General features: G+C 46.3%; 1 protein-coding gene across 2 annotated transcripts in view; it reads left to right on the top strand.

Annotated features, from left to right (window-relative positions):
* The window catches only part of rps6ka5 (ribosomal protein S6 kinase A5), a 161,606-nt gene that overhangs the window by 144,789 nt on the left and 607 nt on the right, over positions 1-16,210 (top strand). For both annotated transcript variants that reach the window (XM_033027542.1, XM_033027543.1), the window contains 3 exons: positions 3,152-3,343; positions 5,861-6,020; positions 15,310-15,473. In XM_033027542.1, coding sequence (XP_032883433.1) covers positions 3,152-3,343; positions 5,861-6,020; positions 15,310-15,473 — 516 coding nt within the window. The remainder of the gene's footprint in view (positions 1-3,151; positions 3,344-5,860; positions 6,021-15,309; positions 15,474-16,210) is intronic.

A 16,210-nucleotide genomic window follows, 5' to 3' on the forward strand; every position in this document is an offset into this window, starting at 1 on the left:
GGAAGAGGGTGGGGTGGATGCAGTTGGAGTATTGATCTTTGTGCTGCAGCTTCTGGGTTTCATTTCTGGCAGCGTGTTGTTAGTGTTGTCTAGCATTTCACACATCTGTGCAGTTGAGGCGGGCTCCAAAAGGCCGGCAAACCTCACTCAACGTTTTACTTTGATGTGGCATTCTTGTTTGACACAACAGCAGTCTTTGTAGTCGCGCACATAAAAGGCTATTCATTCATCTCAAAGCTGCACCAGTTTAAGGTCAGTGGAGATGGTGAAAATTAGTGAGAACACTGAACGTCATGGAATGGGTCTTGCTGAGATTGTGTGGAACCGCAGGTGGGTAGATTCATTGGGTATTTTTACAGGTGAAGATTGACAGATTCTTGATTTGGTACGGGTGTCAGGGGTTCTGGGGAGAGGGCAGGAGAATGGAGTGGAGAGGGAGAGATAGATCAGCCATGACTTAATGACTGGGGTAGACTCGATAGGCCGAATGGCCGCATTCTGCTCCTATGATGTTTGCACATTGCCGACCCAGGTGCCTCGGGGGCCAATTGGGACTGCTATTGATTCTAGTTTACATCACTAATTTGTATCGATATATTTCAGATTTGCTGACTCTGCGCAGTAAATTGAAGCAGTCAGTTTCAGGGGTTATGGGGAGAAGGCAGGAGAATGGGGTTCGGAGGGAGAGATAGATCAGCCAGGATTGAATGGCGGAGTGGACCTGATGGGCCGGATGGCCTAATTCTCCTCCTATCACTTATGACATGAGTTTCCACTACCAGGGGTGGCGCTGGTGACAGATAATATAGCGTTGTTTAAGAGGCTTTCAGAAGAGACTCATGACAAACTTCTTCTATTTCTTATGTTTAAAAATAAGGAAGCATTAGTTTTACCACTTCCTATTTCACCACTGGATTAAACGGGTTTGGTTTTGCTCGTCCACTGTATCAATGCATATACTACACTTTTGTAAATTACTAAACCAAGTGTGACCCGTTGGGTCCCGCCCTTCAACATGCGGTTGCGGGGGGAGCGGCCTGCGGCGTCACACACGCTAAGGTCATACAGCATAGGAACAGGTCCTTCTGCTCGCTGAGCCCACGCCGACCCTCAATTATCCATTGACACTAACCCTACACCAATCCCATTTTATTCTCTCCACGTTTACACCAATTCCTCCACCCTCCAGCTTCTACCACTCACCTACCCACTGGTGGCCAATTAACCTACCAACCCCATGGGTCTTCTGGACATGGGAGCTTTACACCCATAAGAAAGCCATACACCATCACAGGTGGCACGATGGTGCAGCTGTAGAGTTGCTAACGTACAGCACCAGAGACCGGGGTTCGATCCTGACTGCGGGTACTGTTTGTACTGAGTTCATACATTCTCCCCGTGATTGCATGGGTTTTTTCCAGGTGCTCCAGTTTTCTCCCACGCTCCAAAGAATGTACAGGTTTGTAAGTTAATTAGTTTAGGTTAAAAAAAAAAATTTGTGAATTGTCCCTAATGTGTTAGTGTTCGGGGATTGCTGGTCGGCTCAGACTTGGTAGGCCTTGGGCCTGTTTCCATGCTGTATCTCTAAACTAAACTAAAGTTAAATTATCTAAAATTAAACACATGGACAGCATGCAAACTCCCCAGCACTGAAGGTCAGATGGAACTCAGGCCATTGGATCTCATGAGGTCATAGTGCTAGGAGTAGTATTAGGCCATTCGGCCCATCAAGTGTACTCCGCCATTCAATCATGGCTGATCTATCTCTCTGTCCTAACCCCATTCTCTACCAGCTATGGCACTGTACTGCTACTAAGTTCCTCCATACCTACTTCATTGCTTTATGTAACAAATCCCCCTGAGCTTCCTCCGCTGGAAAGAAAATAAACATGTCAAGTCCAGTCTATCCGCACAGCTAACCTGTCATCCCAAACTAATCTCTCATATCAATGAGAGGTTGGACAAACTCCGATTGTTTTCTCTGGGGCGTCGGAGGCTGACGAGAGATCTGACGGAAGTCTAGAATATTATGAGTGGCATGGATAGAGTAGATAGAATTTTTTTTACGAGGGTGGAAATGTCAAATACTAAAGGGACTAGCTGTATGGTCAGAGGGGGAAATTTCAAAGGAGATGTGCAGAGCAAGGTTTTTTCTTAACACAGTGGGTGGTGAGTGCCTGGAACACGCTGCCGGGGTTGGTGGTGGAAGCAGATATGCTAGCAGTGTTAAGAGGCATTTTGATAGGCACTTTGATAGGGATATGGTTCTTATGCTGGCCAGGGAGATTAGTTTAAATTAGCATCACGTTCGGCACAGATATTGTGGGCTGAAGGGCTAGTTCCTGTGCGCTACTGTTCTATGTTAAAGCACAAAGCCTCCATGGCCTTCCTCAGTGGTGGTGTGCAGAACCTCAGTGGTGGTGTGCAGGTATTCCACCAAAAATCCAATTGACATGCAGTGTAAGTGAATGAGCAGAACTCATGAGTGACCTTCCCAGTCAGATTTATGTGTGCGTCTGAAGAAGGGTCTCGGCCCAAAACGTCAACCATTCCTTTTCTTCAGAGATGCTGTCTGACCCGCTGAGTTACTCCAGTCTTTTGTGTCTATATCTTTGGTTTAAACCAGCATCTGCGGTTCCTTCCTGCACATTTAGCCTGCTGTAAATATGTTGCTTGAGCTAAAACTGGGGCAATGCTGAATGCTTGGTAATAATCAGTGGTGTTTAGCATTTGTGCCTGTAAATTAAAATAGTCACATTAGTGCTGTGAGTGTGAATGAATGGTGAATCACATCACTTCAAATTCATCTACTTACCATTTTTGGACTGAGGTCTCTAAAATAACCAGATCATTTTTGTCTTTCTAAAAAAACAACCATGCACTAAAAATATCAGTTGCATCAGCGATTTCTGATTCAAATCTATGATTTGAATCAGAAATCGCTGATGCAACTGATATTTTTAGTGCATGGTTGTTTTTTTAGAAAGACAAAAATGATCCTCCTTCACAGTTTATAATGTCATCTTCTGAAAGAATGCCATATGCCGCAGTGAGTAGTATGTGACAGAGATGGGAATTGTAGCTGAACATTATGTCACTGTTGGGTATGTGTAGTCCTATTGTAATTTCCTCACCCCTCCTTCTCCCGTAGAACTTGCTGTACGCTGACGAAACCAACAGCACGGAAATAAAAGTCATAGATTTTGGTTTTGCACGACTGAAGCCTCCCGACAACCAGCCGCTGAAGACGCCGTGCTTCACGCTCCATTACGCGGCACCCGAACTCCTGAAGGATGACGGCTACGACGAATCGTGCGATCTGTGGAGCTTGGGCGTCATCTTGGTAAGACACCAGATGCTGGAGTAACTCAGCGAGGACAGTGCAGCATCTCTGGATAGGAGGAATGGGTGACGTTTCTGGGGGAGTCCAGAACCAGGAGGTCACACTTTAAGAATAAGGGGTAGGCCTTTTTAGGACTGAGATGAGGAAAAACATTTTCACCCAGAGAATCTGTGGAATTCTCCGCCACAGAAGGCAGTGGGGGCCAATTCACTGGACGTTTTCAAGAGAGCTCTTTGGGCTAACGGAATCGAGGGCACAGCGGTAGAGTTGCTGCCTTACAGCAAAATGCAGCGCCAGAGACCCGGATTCAATCCCGACTACGGGTGCTGCCTGTATGGAGTTTGTATGTTCCCCCCGTGATCTGCGTGGGTTTTCTCCGAGATCTTCGGTTTCCTCCCACACGGCAAAGACGTACAGGTTTGTAGGTTAATTGGTTTAACCTACAAACCTGTTTTATTGGCTTGATAAAAATGTAAAATTGTCCAAGTTGGCGATATGCAGAGTACTGCCCTGCCGACTACAAAATTCAGAAGGTTCACAAGGATATGGGCAAAAAAGCAGGAACGGGATACTGATTTTGGATGATCAACAAATTATCATACTGGATGGCGGTGCTGGCTCGAAGGGCCGAATGGCCTACTCTTGCACCTATTTTCTATGTTTCGGGGGGAGGCCCCTCTACAGACTGAGTCAGGGAGAGAGAGAGAGAGAGACAGAAATAGGGAACTGTAAGGTGTGAAAACGAGACAAAGGGGGTGGAGATCAAGGAAAATGAAGAATGCATTGTTAGCTAGGAGAAGGTGACAATAAAGCAAACAGAGATAAAATGTTAACGAGGACAGTCATATCAGTCGGAGAACTGGGAAAGGGGAGGGAAGGAGAGAGGGAAGGCAAGGGTAACTTGAAGTTCGAGCAGTCAATGTTCATACCGCTGGGTTGTAAGCTGTCCGTGAAATATGAGGTGGTGTTCCTCCAATTTGGGTTGGGCCTCACTCTGACATCTTGATAAGGTGGAGGCAGGTCTGGAGTTGATTAGTGCATGTGTCCGGGGTTATGGGGGGGAGGTAGGAGAATGAGGTTAAGATAGGGAAAGATAGATCAGCCATGATTGAATGTTGCAGGAAACTCGATGGCCTAATTCTGCTCCTATGACTTCTGAAAAGCATCTTAGCACTTCCTGTCCTCAGGAATACATGGTTAATGGATCTACAAAATACCGAATGGCCTAATTGTGCTCCTATCCCTTATGAACATGATACCTCCCTGGGACTACAGATGCTCATTATACAGGGAGCATAGAACAGTACAGCAGCAGAGGAACAGATGCTTCGGCCCATAATGTCCATGCTGGACAAGATGCCAGGTTAAACTAATCTCCTCTGCCTGCACATACCTGCACATCCATGTACCTATCTAAAAGCCTCTTAAACACCGTTAAACACTATCGTATCTGCCTCCACCATGGAAGGCGATGCAGCCTCATTGTTCCAGCTACATTGGTTCCATCCTGAATTCTGGTGCTGTCTACCTGGAGTTTGCATGTTTTTCCTTCAGGGGTCCCGGTTTCCTCTCACACACCAAGGCAATGACTTCTCCAATTTCAGGTAGTCCTTGCTTTCTCCCTCCTTCCCCTCCACTTCCCAGCTCTACCACAGCCCACTGTCTCCGCCTCTTCCTTTCTTCTTCCCTCCCCCCCCCACACCCACATCAGTCTGAAGAAGGGTCTCGACCCAAAATGTCACCTATTCCTTCGCTCCATAGATGTTGCCTCACCCGCTGAGTTTCTCCAGCATTTTTATCTACCTTTAATTTTGGACCAACAAGTTTAGTTTCGAGACACAGCATGGAACCGAGTCCTGTGGCCCACCGAGTCCACACCAACCATGCACTCTTGCATGTTACCTACTTTCTCTTTTGTACACTACACGTTAGGGGCAATTTTACAGGGGGCCAATTAACCTGCAAACCAACATATCTTTCGGACATATGGGGGGGGGGGATCCGGAGCACCCGGAGAAAACAAGTTCAGTCACGGAGAACGTGCAAACTTTAGCCTCTACGCAAAGGTAGATCTCTGCCTCAGAGGGCGGTGGAGGCAGGTTCTCTGGATGCTTTCAAGAGAGAGCTAGATAGGGCTCTTAAAAATAGCGGAGTCAGGGGATATGGGGAGAAGGCAGGAACGGGGTACTGATTGGGGATGATCAGCCATGATCACATTGAATTGTGGTGCTGGCTCGAAGGGCCAAATGGCATACTGCTGCACCTAACTGTCTTGTCTATTCACACCGCCAGCACCTGCGGTCAGGATCAAATCTAGGTCTTTAGTGCTGTGACACCATTGCTGTGCCACTGTACCACCAGTTGTTTAATGTCAAAGCATTTAATGTGCCCCTTATTTAGAAAAAGGATGAGAATCTGTTTGCAAATGACCGTAAGTACACAGCAAATGAAATCCTCCTTCCTTTTAAGCTCTAAACCTGACGTGTTTCCACTTCTGCCTGTTGCTCCCTCCATCAGTACACCATGCTATCCGGCAAGGTTCCATTCCAATGTGAAGAACAGACCTTGACTTCCACAAGTGCAGAAGAGATCATGAGAAAGATCAAACAAGGAGACTTCTCATTCGAGGGGGAAGCCTGGAGGAGCGTCTCACAAGAGGCCAAGGAGCTGATACAAGGTGAGATCGGCCGCTGGCCAATTCTACCCCTTCCTGACAGTGTCTCAACGGCTGCTTGTAACTCCCCCTTCCCGCCTTCTGTCCGAGATGGATTCTTCCCCTCAAACATTTCTCAAAACAGAGAACACTGGGGATACGTGTAGGATAGAACTGTACACTGTTTAAGAAGGAACTGCAAATGCTGGAAAATCGAAGGTAGACAAAAATGCTGGAGAAACTCAGCGGGTGAGGCAGCTTCTATGGAGCGAAGGAAATAGACTTCAGAAGAACAGTCTGAAGAAGGGTTTCGGCCTGAAATGCTGCCTATTTCCTTCGCTCCATAGATGCTGCCTCACCCGCTGAGTTTCTCCTGCATTTTTGTCTACCAATGTTTTATTCTTAATGTTTTATGTTTTATTCCTAATAGTTTACTGTGTGTCGTGTTGTTACTTGTGAGCGGAGCACCAAGGCAAATTCCTTGTATGTGTACATACTGGGCCAATAAACGTATTCATTTATTCATTCATTCAGATGCTGGTTTAAATCCAAAGATAAACACAAAATGCAATATCTCAGCAGGGCAGGTAGCATCTCTGGAGAGAAGGAATGGGTCAGAGACTCAGCATCCAGGCAGCATTTGTGGAGAGAGAAACATAGAACATGCCCCAGCAGCACAGGAACAGGCCCTTTGATCCACTGTATCTACTCTGACCATGGTAATCCAACTAACCCCGTCTGCCAGCACATGGACCACATCTCTCTCTCTCTATTCCCTACCTTAGACTTTAGAGATACAGTGTGTAAACAGGCCCTTCGGCCCACCGAGTCCATGCCGACCAGCGATCAACTATCCTACACACTAGGGACAATTTACAACTTTTACCGAAGCCGATTAACCTATGTCTTTGGAATGTGGGAGGAAACCTTAGGACCAGGAGGAAATCCACACGTCACAGGGATAAAGTACAAACTCCGTACAGACCACACCAGTAGTCAGGTTTGAACACGGGTCTCTGGCGCTGTAAGGCAGCAACTCTACTGCTGCGCCACCGTGACGCCCATTATGCTGCTTGAACATATCTATCGCAACTACTTCTAACACCTCCCCATTCCATACACCAGTCGCCCTCTGTGTAAACATTGCTTGCCTCTAAACTTTCCCACTCTGACCTTAAAGCCCCTGTCCCACGATGCAAGTTCACCCAAGAGCTCTCTCGAATTAAAAAAAAAAAAATCTAACTCGTGGTAAGTACGTAGCGGGTACGTCGGAGCTCGTGGATGTCTCGTAGCGGCTCGTAATGCTAGCGGTAGGTACTCGCGAAACGCGGAAACTCGTGAAGTTTTTTCAACAGTGTGAAAAATTTCCAAGAGTAAAAAAATACTCGTGATGAAGTACCACGAGTTTGATTTTTTTTTTAAACTCGGGAGAGCTCTTGGGTGAACTCGCATTGTGGGACAGGGGCTTAAAGGTATCTGACATTTCCACCCTGGGGAAAAAGGTTCTGACAGTCTACCCTGTCTACGTTTGCCTCTCATAATTTTATATAAACAGAGTTAACGTTTCAAGGCCAAGATTGTTGCTTTTGTGTTAGATTCTAATCTTGCACTGGAACATAAAAACCGCTGATGTTGAATTGAGCAGCTTCTGAAATGGTAAACACGATGATTCATTTGCTAAAATGTTCAGAGAACATAAACACGAGCGAGTGAGAGAGCAGAGTAGCTGGCCCATATTTGTCGCCTTCCAATTACTGTCACTCCGCATACATTCCCAACTTGGCTGATCACATCCGCAAAGAAGTAAGTAGAGAGGTTTAAGCAGCCTCCTTCCTCCACTCCAGACTGGATTCTCAGTCTGAAGAAGGGTCCCGACCCAAAACGTCACCTATTCCCTTTCTCCAAGGATGCTGCCTGTCCCGCTGAGTTACTCCAGCATTTACAAATCCACATCTACAAAAAAGCCAACCAAAGACTCTTCTTCCTCCGCCAGCTCAAGAAGTTTAGAGTGAGGAAACACCTCCTAATCCGATTCTACACAGCCATCATCCAAAGCATGCTCACTTCATCAATTACAGTCTGGTTCAGCAGTTTAGACACTCACTCCAGTAATAAATTACAGCGCATAGTTAACAAAGCATCCAAAATCATCAGCACTCCCCTTCCATCAATAGAATCACTCCATCACAAACGGTCCGTGTCAAGGGTGAAGAAAATCATCTCTGATCCCTCCCACCCAGCTCACCACATCTTCCACCTGCTGCCATCAGGAAGGCGCTACAGCTCACTGCCCGCCAAGACATCTCGATTTAAAAACAGTTTTTACCCACACGCAATCCGAATTCTGAACACACTATGACAACAGCACATATCCTCCCCATGCATGTACTGTATATTGTATGATGTTGTGTTTTATGTTATGTTTGATGGGAATCAGCCTACCTTGTAACATCCTGTACTGAACCTGAATTCCACCAGCTTGACTGTGTGGTCATTAAATAATCTAATCTAATCTAATCTTGTGTCTATCTTCGGTGCAAACCAGCAACTGCAGTTCCTTCCTACACAGTGTCTGCTCCACTGCGAAATATCCTCAAGGTATGCCGACTTTGAAGAAGTTCTCCTCCTCTCAGGACTCTCAGTCTGAAGAAGGGCCTCAACCCGAAAGTCACCCATTCCTTTTCTCCAGAGATACTACCTGACCCGCTGAGTTACTCCAGCATTTTGTGTCCGTCTCCTTCCTCCGCTCTGGGTTATGGGATGACTGGGCTCTTTGGGAACCGCATTAGTTGTATTAATACGATTTCCTTAGTGCACTACAGTATTAGTACTGAATCATCCGACCACAACCAGAGAGCAGTGCTGAACTACCATCTACCTCAATGCCCAGACTTTGCTGGCTTTACCTTGCACTAAACGTTATTCCCTTATCATGCATCTGTCCACTGTAAATGGCTCAATTGTAATCATGTGTTGCCTTTCCGTTGACTGGTTAGCGCGCAACAAAAGATTTTCACTGCACACGTGATAATAAACTAAATTGAACTAAACTGTTTCCCTCACATCATCGTGTTTAAGAAAGAACTGCAGATGCTGGAAAAATCGAAGGTAGACAAAAATGCTGGAGAAACTCAGTGGGTGAGGGGGCATTTATGGATCTTCGCTCCATAGATACTGCCTCACCGCTGAGTTTCCCCAGCATTTTTGTCTACCCTCACATCATCATTCACTGCTCACTGAACTCTGCCTGCCACATGCTGGATGAAGTCAACAGAGGCCATTCCTCGCCACAGAACTGTAAACATTTCAAGAGAGAGTTAGATTTAGCTCTTAGGGCTAAAGGAATCAAGGGATATGAGGAAAAAGCAGGAACAGGGTACTGATTTTACTTCGGAGTCACGTGAGTGACTACGTGAAGAACCCGCTCAGTGCGCAGGCGCGGCCTGAAGCAGCGGGCTGGACGCATAGCCACTCGAGAGGCATCCGGCAGGTGTTCCCGATGTCGGACGGGACGTCTCTCCTCCCGCACGGGGGGGAGAGAGAGCCGCCTGAGCCGCTGGAGCGGCTCACGGAGCAAGTGCCTGCGAGACGCGCTGCTTGAGGGGCGCTCTCGCTACAACAAGGCAAAAGCTCCAGAAGAACCTGTCCCCCGCTCGACTCCAGCGGAGGAGCGTTCCATTGCAAGGGGGGCAGCAACAGGCGGTAGGAACAAATACCGGTCGCCCCGCTATCCCCATCACCGCGCCGAGCCCAGTCCCGCTAGTGCCTGAACTGCGGGCTGGATGTCTAGCCATCCGAACAGGCAGCCGGCCGGTGGCGTCCGATTCGTCGGACGGGGACATGTCTCAACCTAAATGGAGGAGAGACAGCCGCCTGAGCTGCATCCAACAGCAATTGGAGCAGCTCCAGCGAGATGCGCAGAAAGAGCGCTCTCGCGGAGGGAGGTCAGGCACCCCCTCCACAGTGCCTCATGCACTGCCCTTTGCTCCCTCATTACTGGAGGCTAGCATTGGTGACCAGGGCTGGGCTGGTCTGGAACAGGGGCAGGCGGACGAATTCGGGAGTATGCCAGGGGTGCAGGAACATGAAGAGCTGTTGGGTGTGATGGACCGCTTGTAGCAACCCCACGGGCTGGAGCACCGCTGGAACCAAGAATGGCGGCCAGCATCAACCATTACTGGAAAAGGTGCTCGCTGAGGTGCTGAAACAACACAGCACCAGAAAACGGTGAGGCCCTCAAAGTAAAAAGTGTCAACAGCCAAATCTGGGGGTATGTGGGTCACACATCCAGACCCAAGAACTCAAGCTACAGCGGATCCTAAGGCTCCTGACGTCAGCCATCACAGCCTTTGCTCGTTCCGTGGAGACCACGGAGATGGATACCTGCCAGCAGGATGTGCTGGCATTAATGTGTACCACACAATTTGAGAAGGAGGGAAACATAAGACCTGCCCTCAATCCCAAATTTGCTGGCTTGTGTAAAGCCCCAGCTGCGGAGACGGACGCGCTGCCATTTGGGAAAGATTTCAATAACAACTGAAGGAGATGCAGGAAGCATCAAAAACCTTCGGCCTAATGAGGGCAGGCCCCGGGACGAGCAAACCAAGACCTCCGATACCCAAGTGGCAGCACCCCACGGCATCCACCAGTCGACGTCCGCAATATGGGACTGGTGAACGCTTGGGGTCCGCACATTATCCCCAAAGATCTTTCAGATCAGGGCCCGCAGCGGACCCTCTGGAAAATGCGCCTCCCCCCAACATCGCCAGCACGTCAGAACAAAATCTTCAGGAAAATGAAGAAACAGAATCGCCAATAACCATGGAGGTAGGTGGGTATGGTCCCTACCAGCATATAGAGAATAAGGGTGCTTTATTAACAGGGGGGAGATTACACTTGTTTAAAGAAGCATGGGGTATGGTCACGAGTGACAAGTATATACTCAACAACATTACAGGATATAAAATACAATTCATGTCAGAAAAAACGCCGCCAGTTCAACAATGGCCCCAAAGGGTATTTCTCCCTCCGTCAAAGAGAAACGTGAGGGACAAGCTGAACTGGTGAGACTTATCACAAAGGGGGTCATCAAAAAGACCAAACATGAACCTTTGGAAATTGTATCGAATATATTCACTAAAACCAAAAAAGATGGTGTCTGTCGCATCATCATTGACTTAACATCACTAAACAAATTTGTTAAGTATATACATTTCAAAATGGAGACATATGTTACTGCCAAACAACTGAATTCCAAAGGACACTTCATGGCAAGCATTTATCTTAAAGATGCTTACTATCTAGTACCCATATACAAGGATCATCGCAGATACCTAAAATTTATCTGGATGGTACAAAGCATTGCTCTATGGGCGAACTTCAGCCCAAGATTATTCACTAAGAAAACAAAAACATATTGTCATGGCATATCTGGATGATATTCTGATAGTAGGGAAAACGATGGAATTGGCTGTGGCAGCAGTATCAGCTCCAAAACAGCTCCTCGAAACTCTGGGGTTCGTCCTACATCCAGATAAATCTAAGTTGAAGCCATCCACTATCATGGACTACCTGGGCTTCACAATTAACTCAGTCCATATGACTGTTACCTTGCCAAAGGCAAAAATGGTTGAATTAGCACAATCATGCAACAAATTAATGGTCAATGAGCGACCAACTATTCGACAAGTAGCAAGAGTAATTGGGGAAATGGTAGCAGCATTTCCGGCTACACAATTCGGACCTTTGCACTATCAAAAAATTTTACAGAGAGCAAAGGTACGGGCAATAAAACGACATACAGGTCACTATGATCGTGTCATGAACTTACCCACTGAAGCAATATCAGAGCTACAGTGGTGGGCAGAAAACGTTTGGCATAGTTTCAGCCCTATCTTTATCACTAACCCTACTTTAGTTATTCAAACAGATGCCAGTGCTCAAGGCTGAGGAGCGACTAACTCCATATCCAGCACAAATGGTAGATGGACTAAACTAGAGTCATCATTACTACTTACACTGGGCATTAACTATCTAGAGATGTTGGGCGCCTTTTATGGTTTAAAAGCATATGTATCTAATATGCAGCACTTGCATGTTCGGTTACAAATTGATAAATACTACGGTGATGGCTTATATTAACCATATGGGTGGCATAAAATCATTATCATGCGACAAATTGGTCAACATGATTTGGCAATGGTATGTCGAAAGACATATTTGGCTATCAGCTACTTACCTACCAGGTAAGCTAAACACCCATGCCATGAGAAAATTAAACGTCAGGGTTGCAAGTTTGAACAGACCTTACCTGGAACTGGGATTGTCCAAACAAACCATCACCACCATGTCGGCATCCCTTCGAACATCCACCAAGAGGCAGTACTTAACCAGCATCAAAAAAGGGAGAAGTACTGCCAGGAAACATGGACAACATACGCAACAGCTACAGCCACCAACATACTGGAGTTCCTGGCCGTCTACACCACGATGTAGGGATCAGCTACAGTGCCATCAACACAGCGCAGAGTGCTCTTTCTGCTTATCTCAAACCAGCGGCAGGACAACAGGCGATGGGATCCCATCCACTGGTGGTAAAACTGATGAAGGGCATTTACAATATCAAGCCCTAAGCCCAGGTATACTCATATTTGGGATATCAGTGTGGTCCTGACATATCTCAGGGAATGGCCACCAGCCAGATCCCCCGGCCTCGAGCAAGCTACACTAAAGACGCTTAGGTTGATGGCACTTGTATACGCTCAGAGGGTCCAGTCACTACACCTATTGCGACTGGACAACATGATCACAGCTCCAGACCAGATCTGTCATTATCCAGCGACTGGTCAAACAGAGCAGACCAGGAACACCTAATCCAGTCGTGGCTTACCCACCAGAACCACGGTTATGTGCCATGACCTACCTACTATCCTACATAGACACAACCAGAATATTCGAGGGAGATGAAAAGCCTTGTGGGTCAGTCACAAAAACCTTATGGTGGGGTACGAGCCAAACCATTGCGAGATGGCTCAAGCAGGTGCTAGAAACTGCTGGGATAAACACTAACATGTACAAATTTTATTCCACCAGGGCAGCATCCATGTCGACGGCTAAAGAATGGACATGCCTATACACCACATCCTGGCTACAGCAGGATGGTGGGAAGGGAAAAGACCGTTCAGAAATTTTATAATAAGCCGTTGGCAAAACCTGGTTTATTTGCAGTAAAGTTTTACGAACTGCAAATATTTAATTTAAGCCCAGGGGAGCAACTTAATTCTTTGTTGTTATTGTTTAAAAAATACCATTGTGTTTTTCTACAAATAGACTCATTGGTTCATTACGATAACACTTCCTCCCTCAAGAACTTCGGCAGTGAGTGAAATGAAACTGTTACACGGTTTGAAATCACAGAGCTTTGAAATCTTCACGTAGTCACTCACGTGACTCCGAAGTAAAATAGTAAGATTAAACGAGAACTTACCAGTTTGAAGTTTGATCTGTATTTTATGAGGAGTTACGATGAGGGATTACGTGCCCTCCGCTCCCACCCTCATTATATGGATCAAACTAATAAATTGATGTCTCCTTATCTTTACTATGTTTACTTCAAAATAACTGTGTCTATCTGTGATTCCACACCGCTGCTTGGAAGTATGCCGCGCCTGCGCACTGAGCGGGTTCTTCACGTAATCCCTCATCGTAACTCATAAAATACAGATCAAACTTCAAACTGGTAAGTTCTCGTTTAATCTTACTATTTTAGATGATCAGTCAGAGAGTTGTGAATCTGTGGAATTCTTCTGCCTCACAAAGCAGTGGAGACCAATTCTCTGGATGCTTTCAAGAGAGTGAGTTAGATAGAGTTCTTAAAGATAGCGGAGTCAGGGGAGAAGGCAGGAACGGGGTACTGATTGGCGATGATCAGCCATGATCACAGTGAATGGCAGAGCTGACTCGAAGGGCCGAATGACCTACTTCTGCACCTATTGTCTATGATCATTTGAATGGCGGTGCTGGCTCGAAGGGCCGAATGGTCTACTCCTGCACCTATTGTCTGTTGTCTATGATCATATTGAATGGCGGTGCTGGTTCGAAGGGCCGAATGGCCTACTCCTGCACCTATTTTTCTATGTTTCTATGTCATGATCTTCAGGAAGATCATATGTGTGCTCGCAGCATTAAATGCAACATTTTTTTTCTGGATGACAGTGCGGGAAGAAAAAGAACATGATTTAAATATTGAGGCACGAGGAACTTCAGATACTGGAACGTTGAGTAAAACACAAAGTGCTAGAGTAACTCAGCGGGTTAGGCAGTATCTCTAGAGGACATTGATAGGCGACGTTTCGGACCAGAACCCTCCTTCAAACTCAGTATTCTTTTCCTGAAATATATAGATGCTGAGTATATCAAAAAAAATATTGTGAGCCTGACTGAATTAATTGAGCATCTTTGAGTTTAGTATTTAACTTCAGGCATTATGCCTGCATTTTTACAATGAGCCCTATCTGAAGGACTAAAATAGAGTGATACAGTGTAGAAACAGGCCCTTCGGCCCAACTTGCCCACACCTGCCAAGATGCCGCATCTACACTGGTCTCACCTGCCTGCGTTTGGCCCATATCCTTCCAAACCTGTCCTATCTATTATCTGTCCAACTGTTTCTTAAATGTTGGGATAGTCCCAGCCTCAACTACCTCCTCTGGCAGCTCGTTCCATACATTCACCACCCTCTGTGTGGAATAAGTTACCCCTCAGATTCCTATTAATTCTTTTCCCCTTCACCTTAAACCTATGTCCTCTGGTCCTCGATTCCCCTACTCTGGGCAAGAGACTCTGTGCATCTACCCGACCTATTACTCTCATGATTTTATACACCTCCAACAATTGCTGTTTTGTGCCAAACAGGATTTGTATTTGTTAAAGTTTTCAATAATGAGCATTGGAAAAAAACAGGCCAACAACTCAAACACCTCACCCCTGCTGTCTCTGCCTTCACGTACCGAGTGGGATCTGAGCAGCCTGATTGTGGATGATCAGCCATGATCACATTGAATGGCTCGAAGGGCTGGCTCGAAGGGCTGAATGGCATACTCCTGCACCTATTGTCTATTGACCTGTCAGTGCTTTTTGTGTTCATTTCAGATTTGCAGTAATCTCATTTTGTCCTATTATCTCTGATTATAATCTTGCAACAGGGGAACGATTATTAGCAAAAAGCCATTCCAGCTGAAGGAATGGGTGGATGTGGAAGTGACAGAAATGTATAATGCTGACTTGTGTAACATTCTGCACGGTTTACTTGCAGGGCTTCTAACTGTCGACCCGAACAAACGGATTAAGATGTCGAGCCTACGTTTCAACGAATGGCTTCAGGACGGCAGCCAGTTGTCACTCAACCCATTGATGACCCCAGACATCCTTGGTTCTTCAGGACTTTCTGTCCACACCTATGTCAAAGCAACCTTTCACGTGAGGAAGCCCTTTACACTTTCCCATCAGTTGCAGTCGTTATTTGGCCGCTACAAGCTGTAATTGTCTGGCGCATTTTACCAAAAAGTGATTCCTAAGATATTATAGAGCTGAACATTGAACAGTACGGCTGAGGAACAGGCCCTCAGGCCCACAATGTCTGTACTGAACGTAATGCCAAGTTAAACTTGGTTCCACACGATGAACTAACCTCCGGCACAGCGGTAGAGTTACTACTTTATAACGTCAGTTCCATCCTGACTACGGGTGCTGTCTGTACGGAGTTTGTACAGAGTATGTTCTCCAAAAACACATGGGCAGGTACATGGCCAAACAGGGGAAAGTGGGACTAATGTAGGTTGGACATGGACAAGTTGGGTCTAAAGGCCTGTTTCTGTGCTGTATTAGTTGAGTTCAGTTTTAGTTTATTGTCATGTGTACTGATGTACAGTGATAAGCTTTTGTTGCGTGCTAACCAGTCAGTGGAAAAATAATACATATTTACAATCGATAGTGTACAGATACATGGTAAACGGAATAATGTGTATGACATTTAGTGCCTGATAAAGACAGTAAAGTCCGATCAAAGATAGTCAGGGGGTCTCCAATAGGTAAACAATAGCTCAGGACTGCTCTCTAGTTGTGATAGATTGTTCAGTTGCCTGATAACAGCTGGGAAGAAACTGTCCCTGAATCTATGTACGGTATGTTGTGATTGGTTTCGGCACGCCTAACGC

The sequence above is a fragment of the Amblyraja radiata genome, chromosome 9 (genome assembly GCF_010909765.2).
Source record: "Amblyraja radiata isolate CabotCenter1 chromosome 9, sAmbRad1.1.pri, whole genome shotgun sequence".
Lineage (NCBI taxonomy): Eukaryota > Metazoa > Chordata > Chondrichthyes > Rajiformes > Rajidae > Amblyraja > Amblyraja radiata.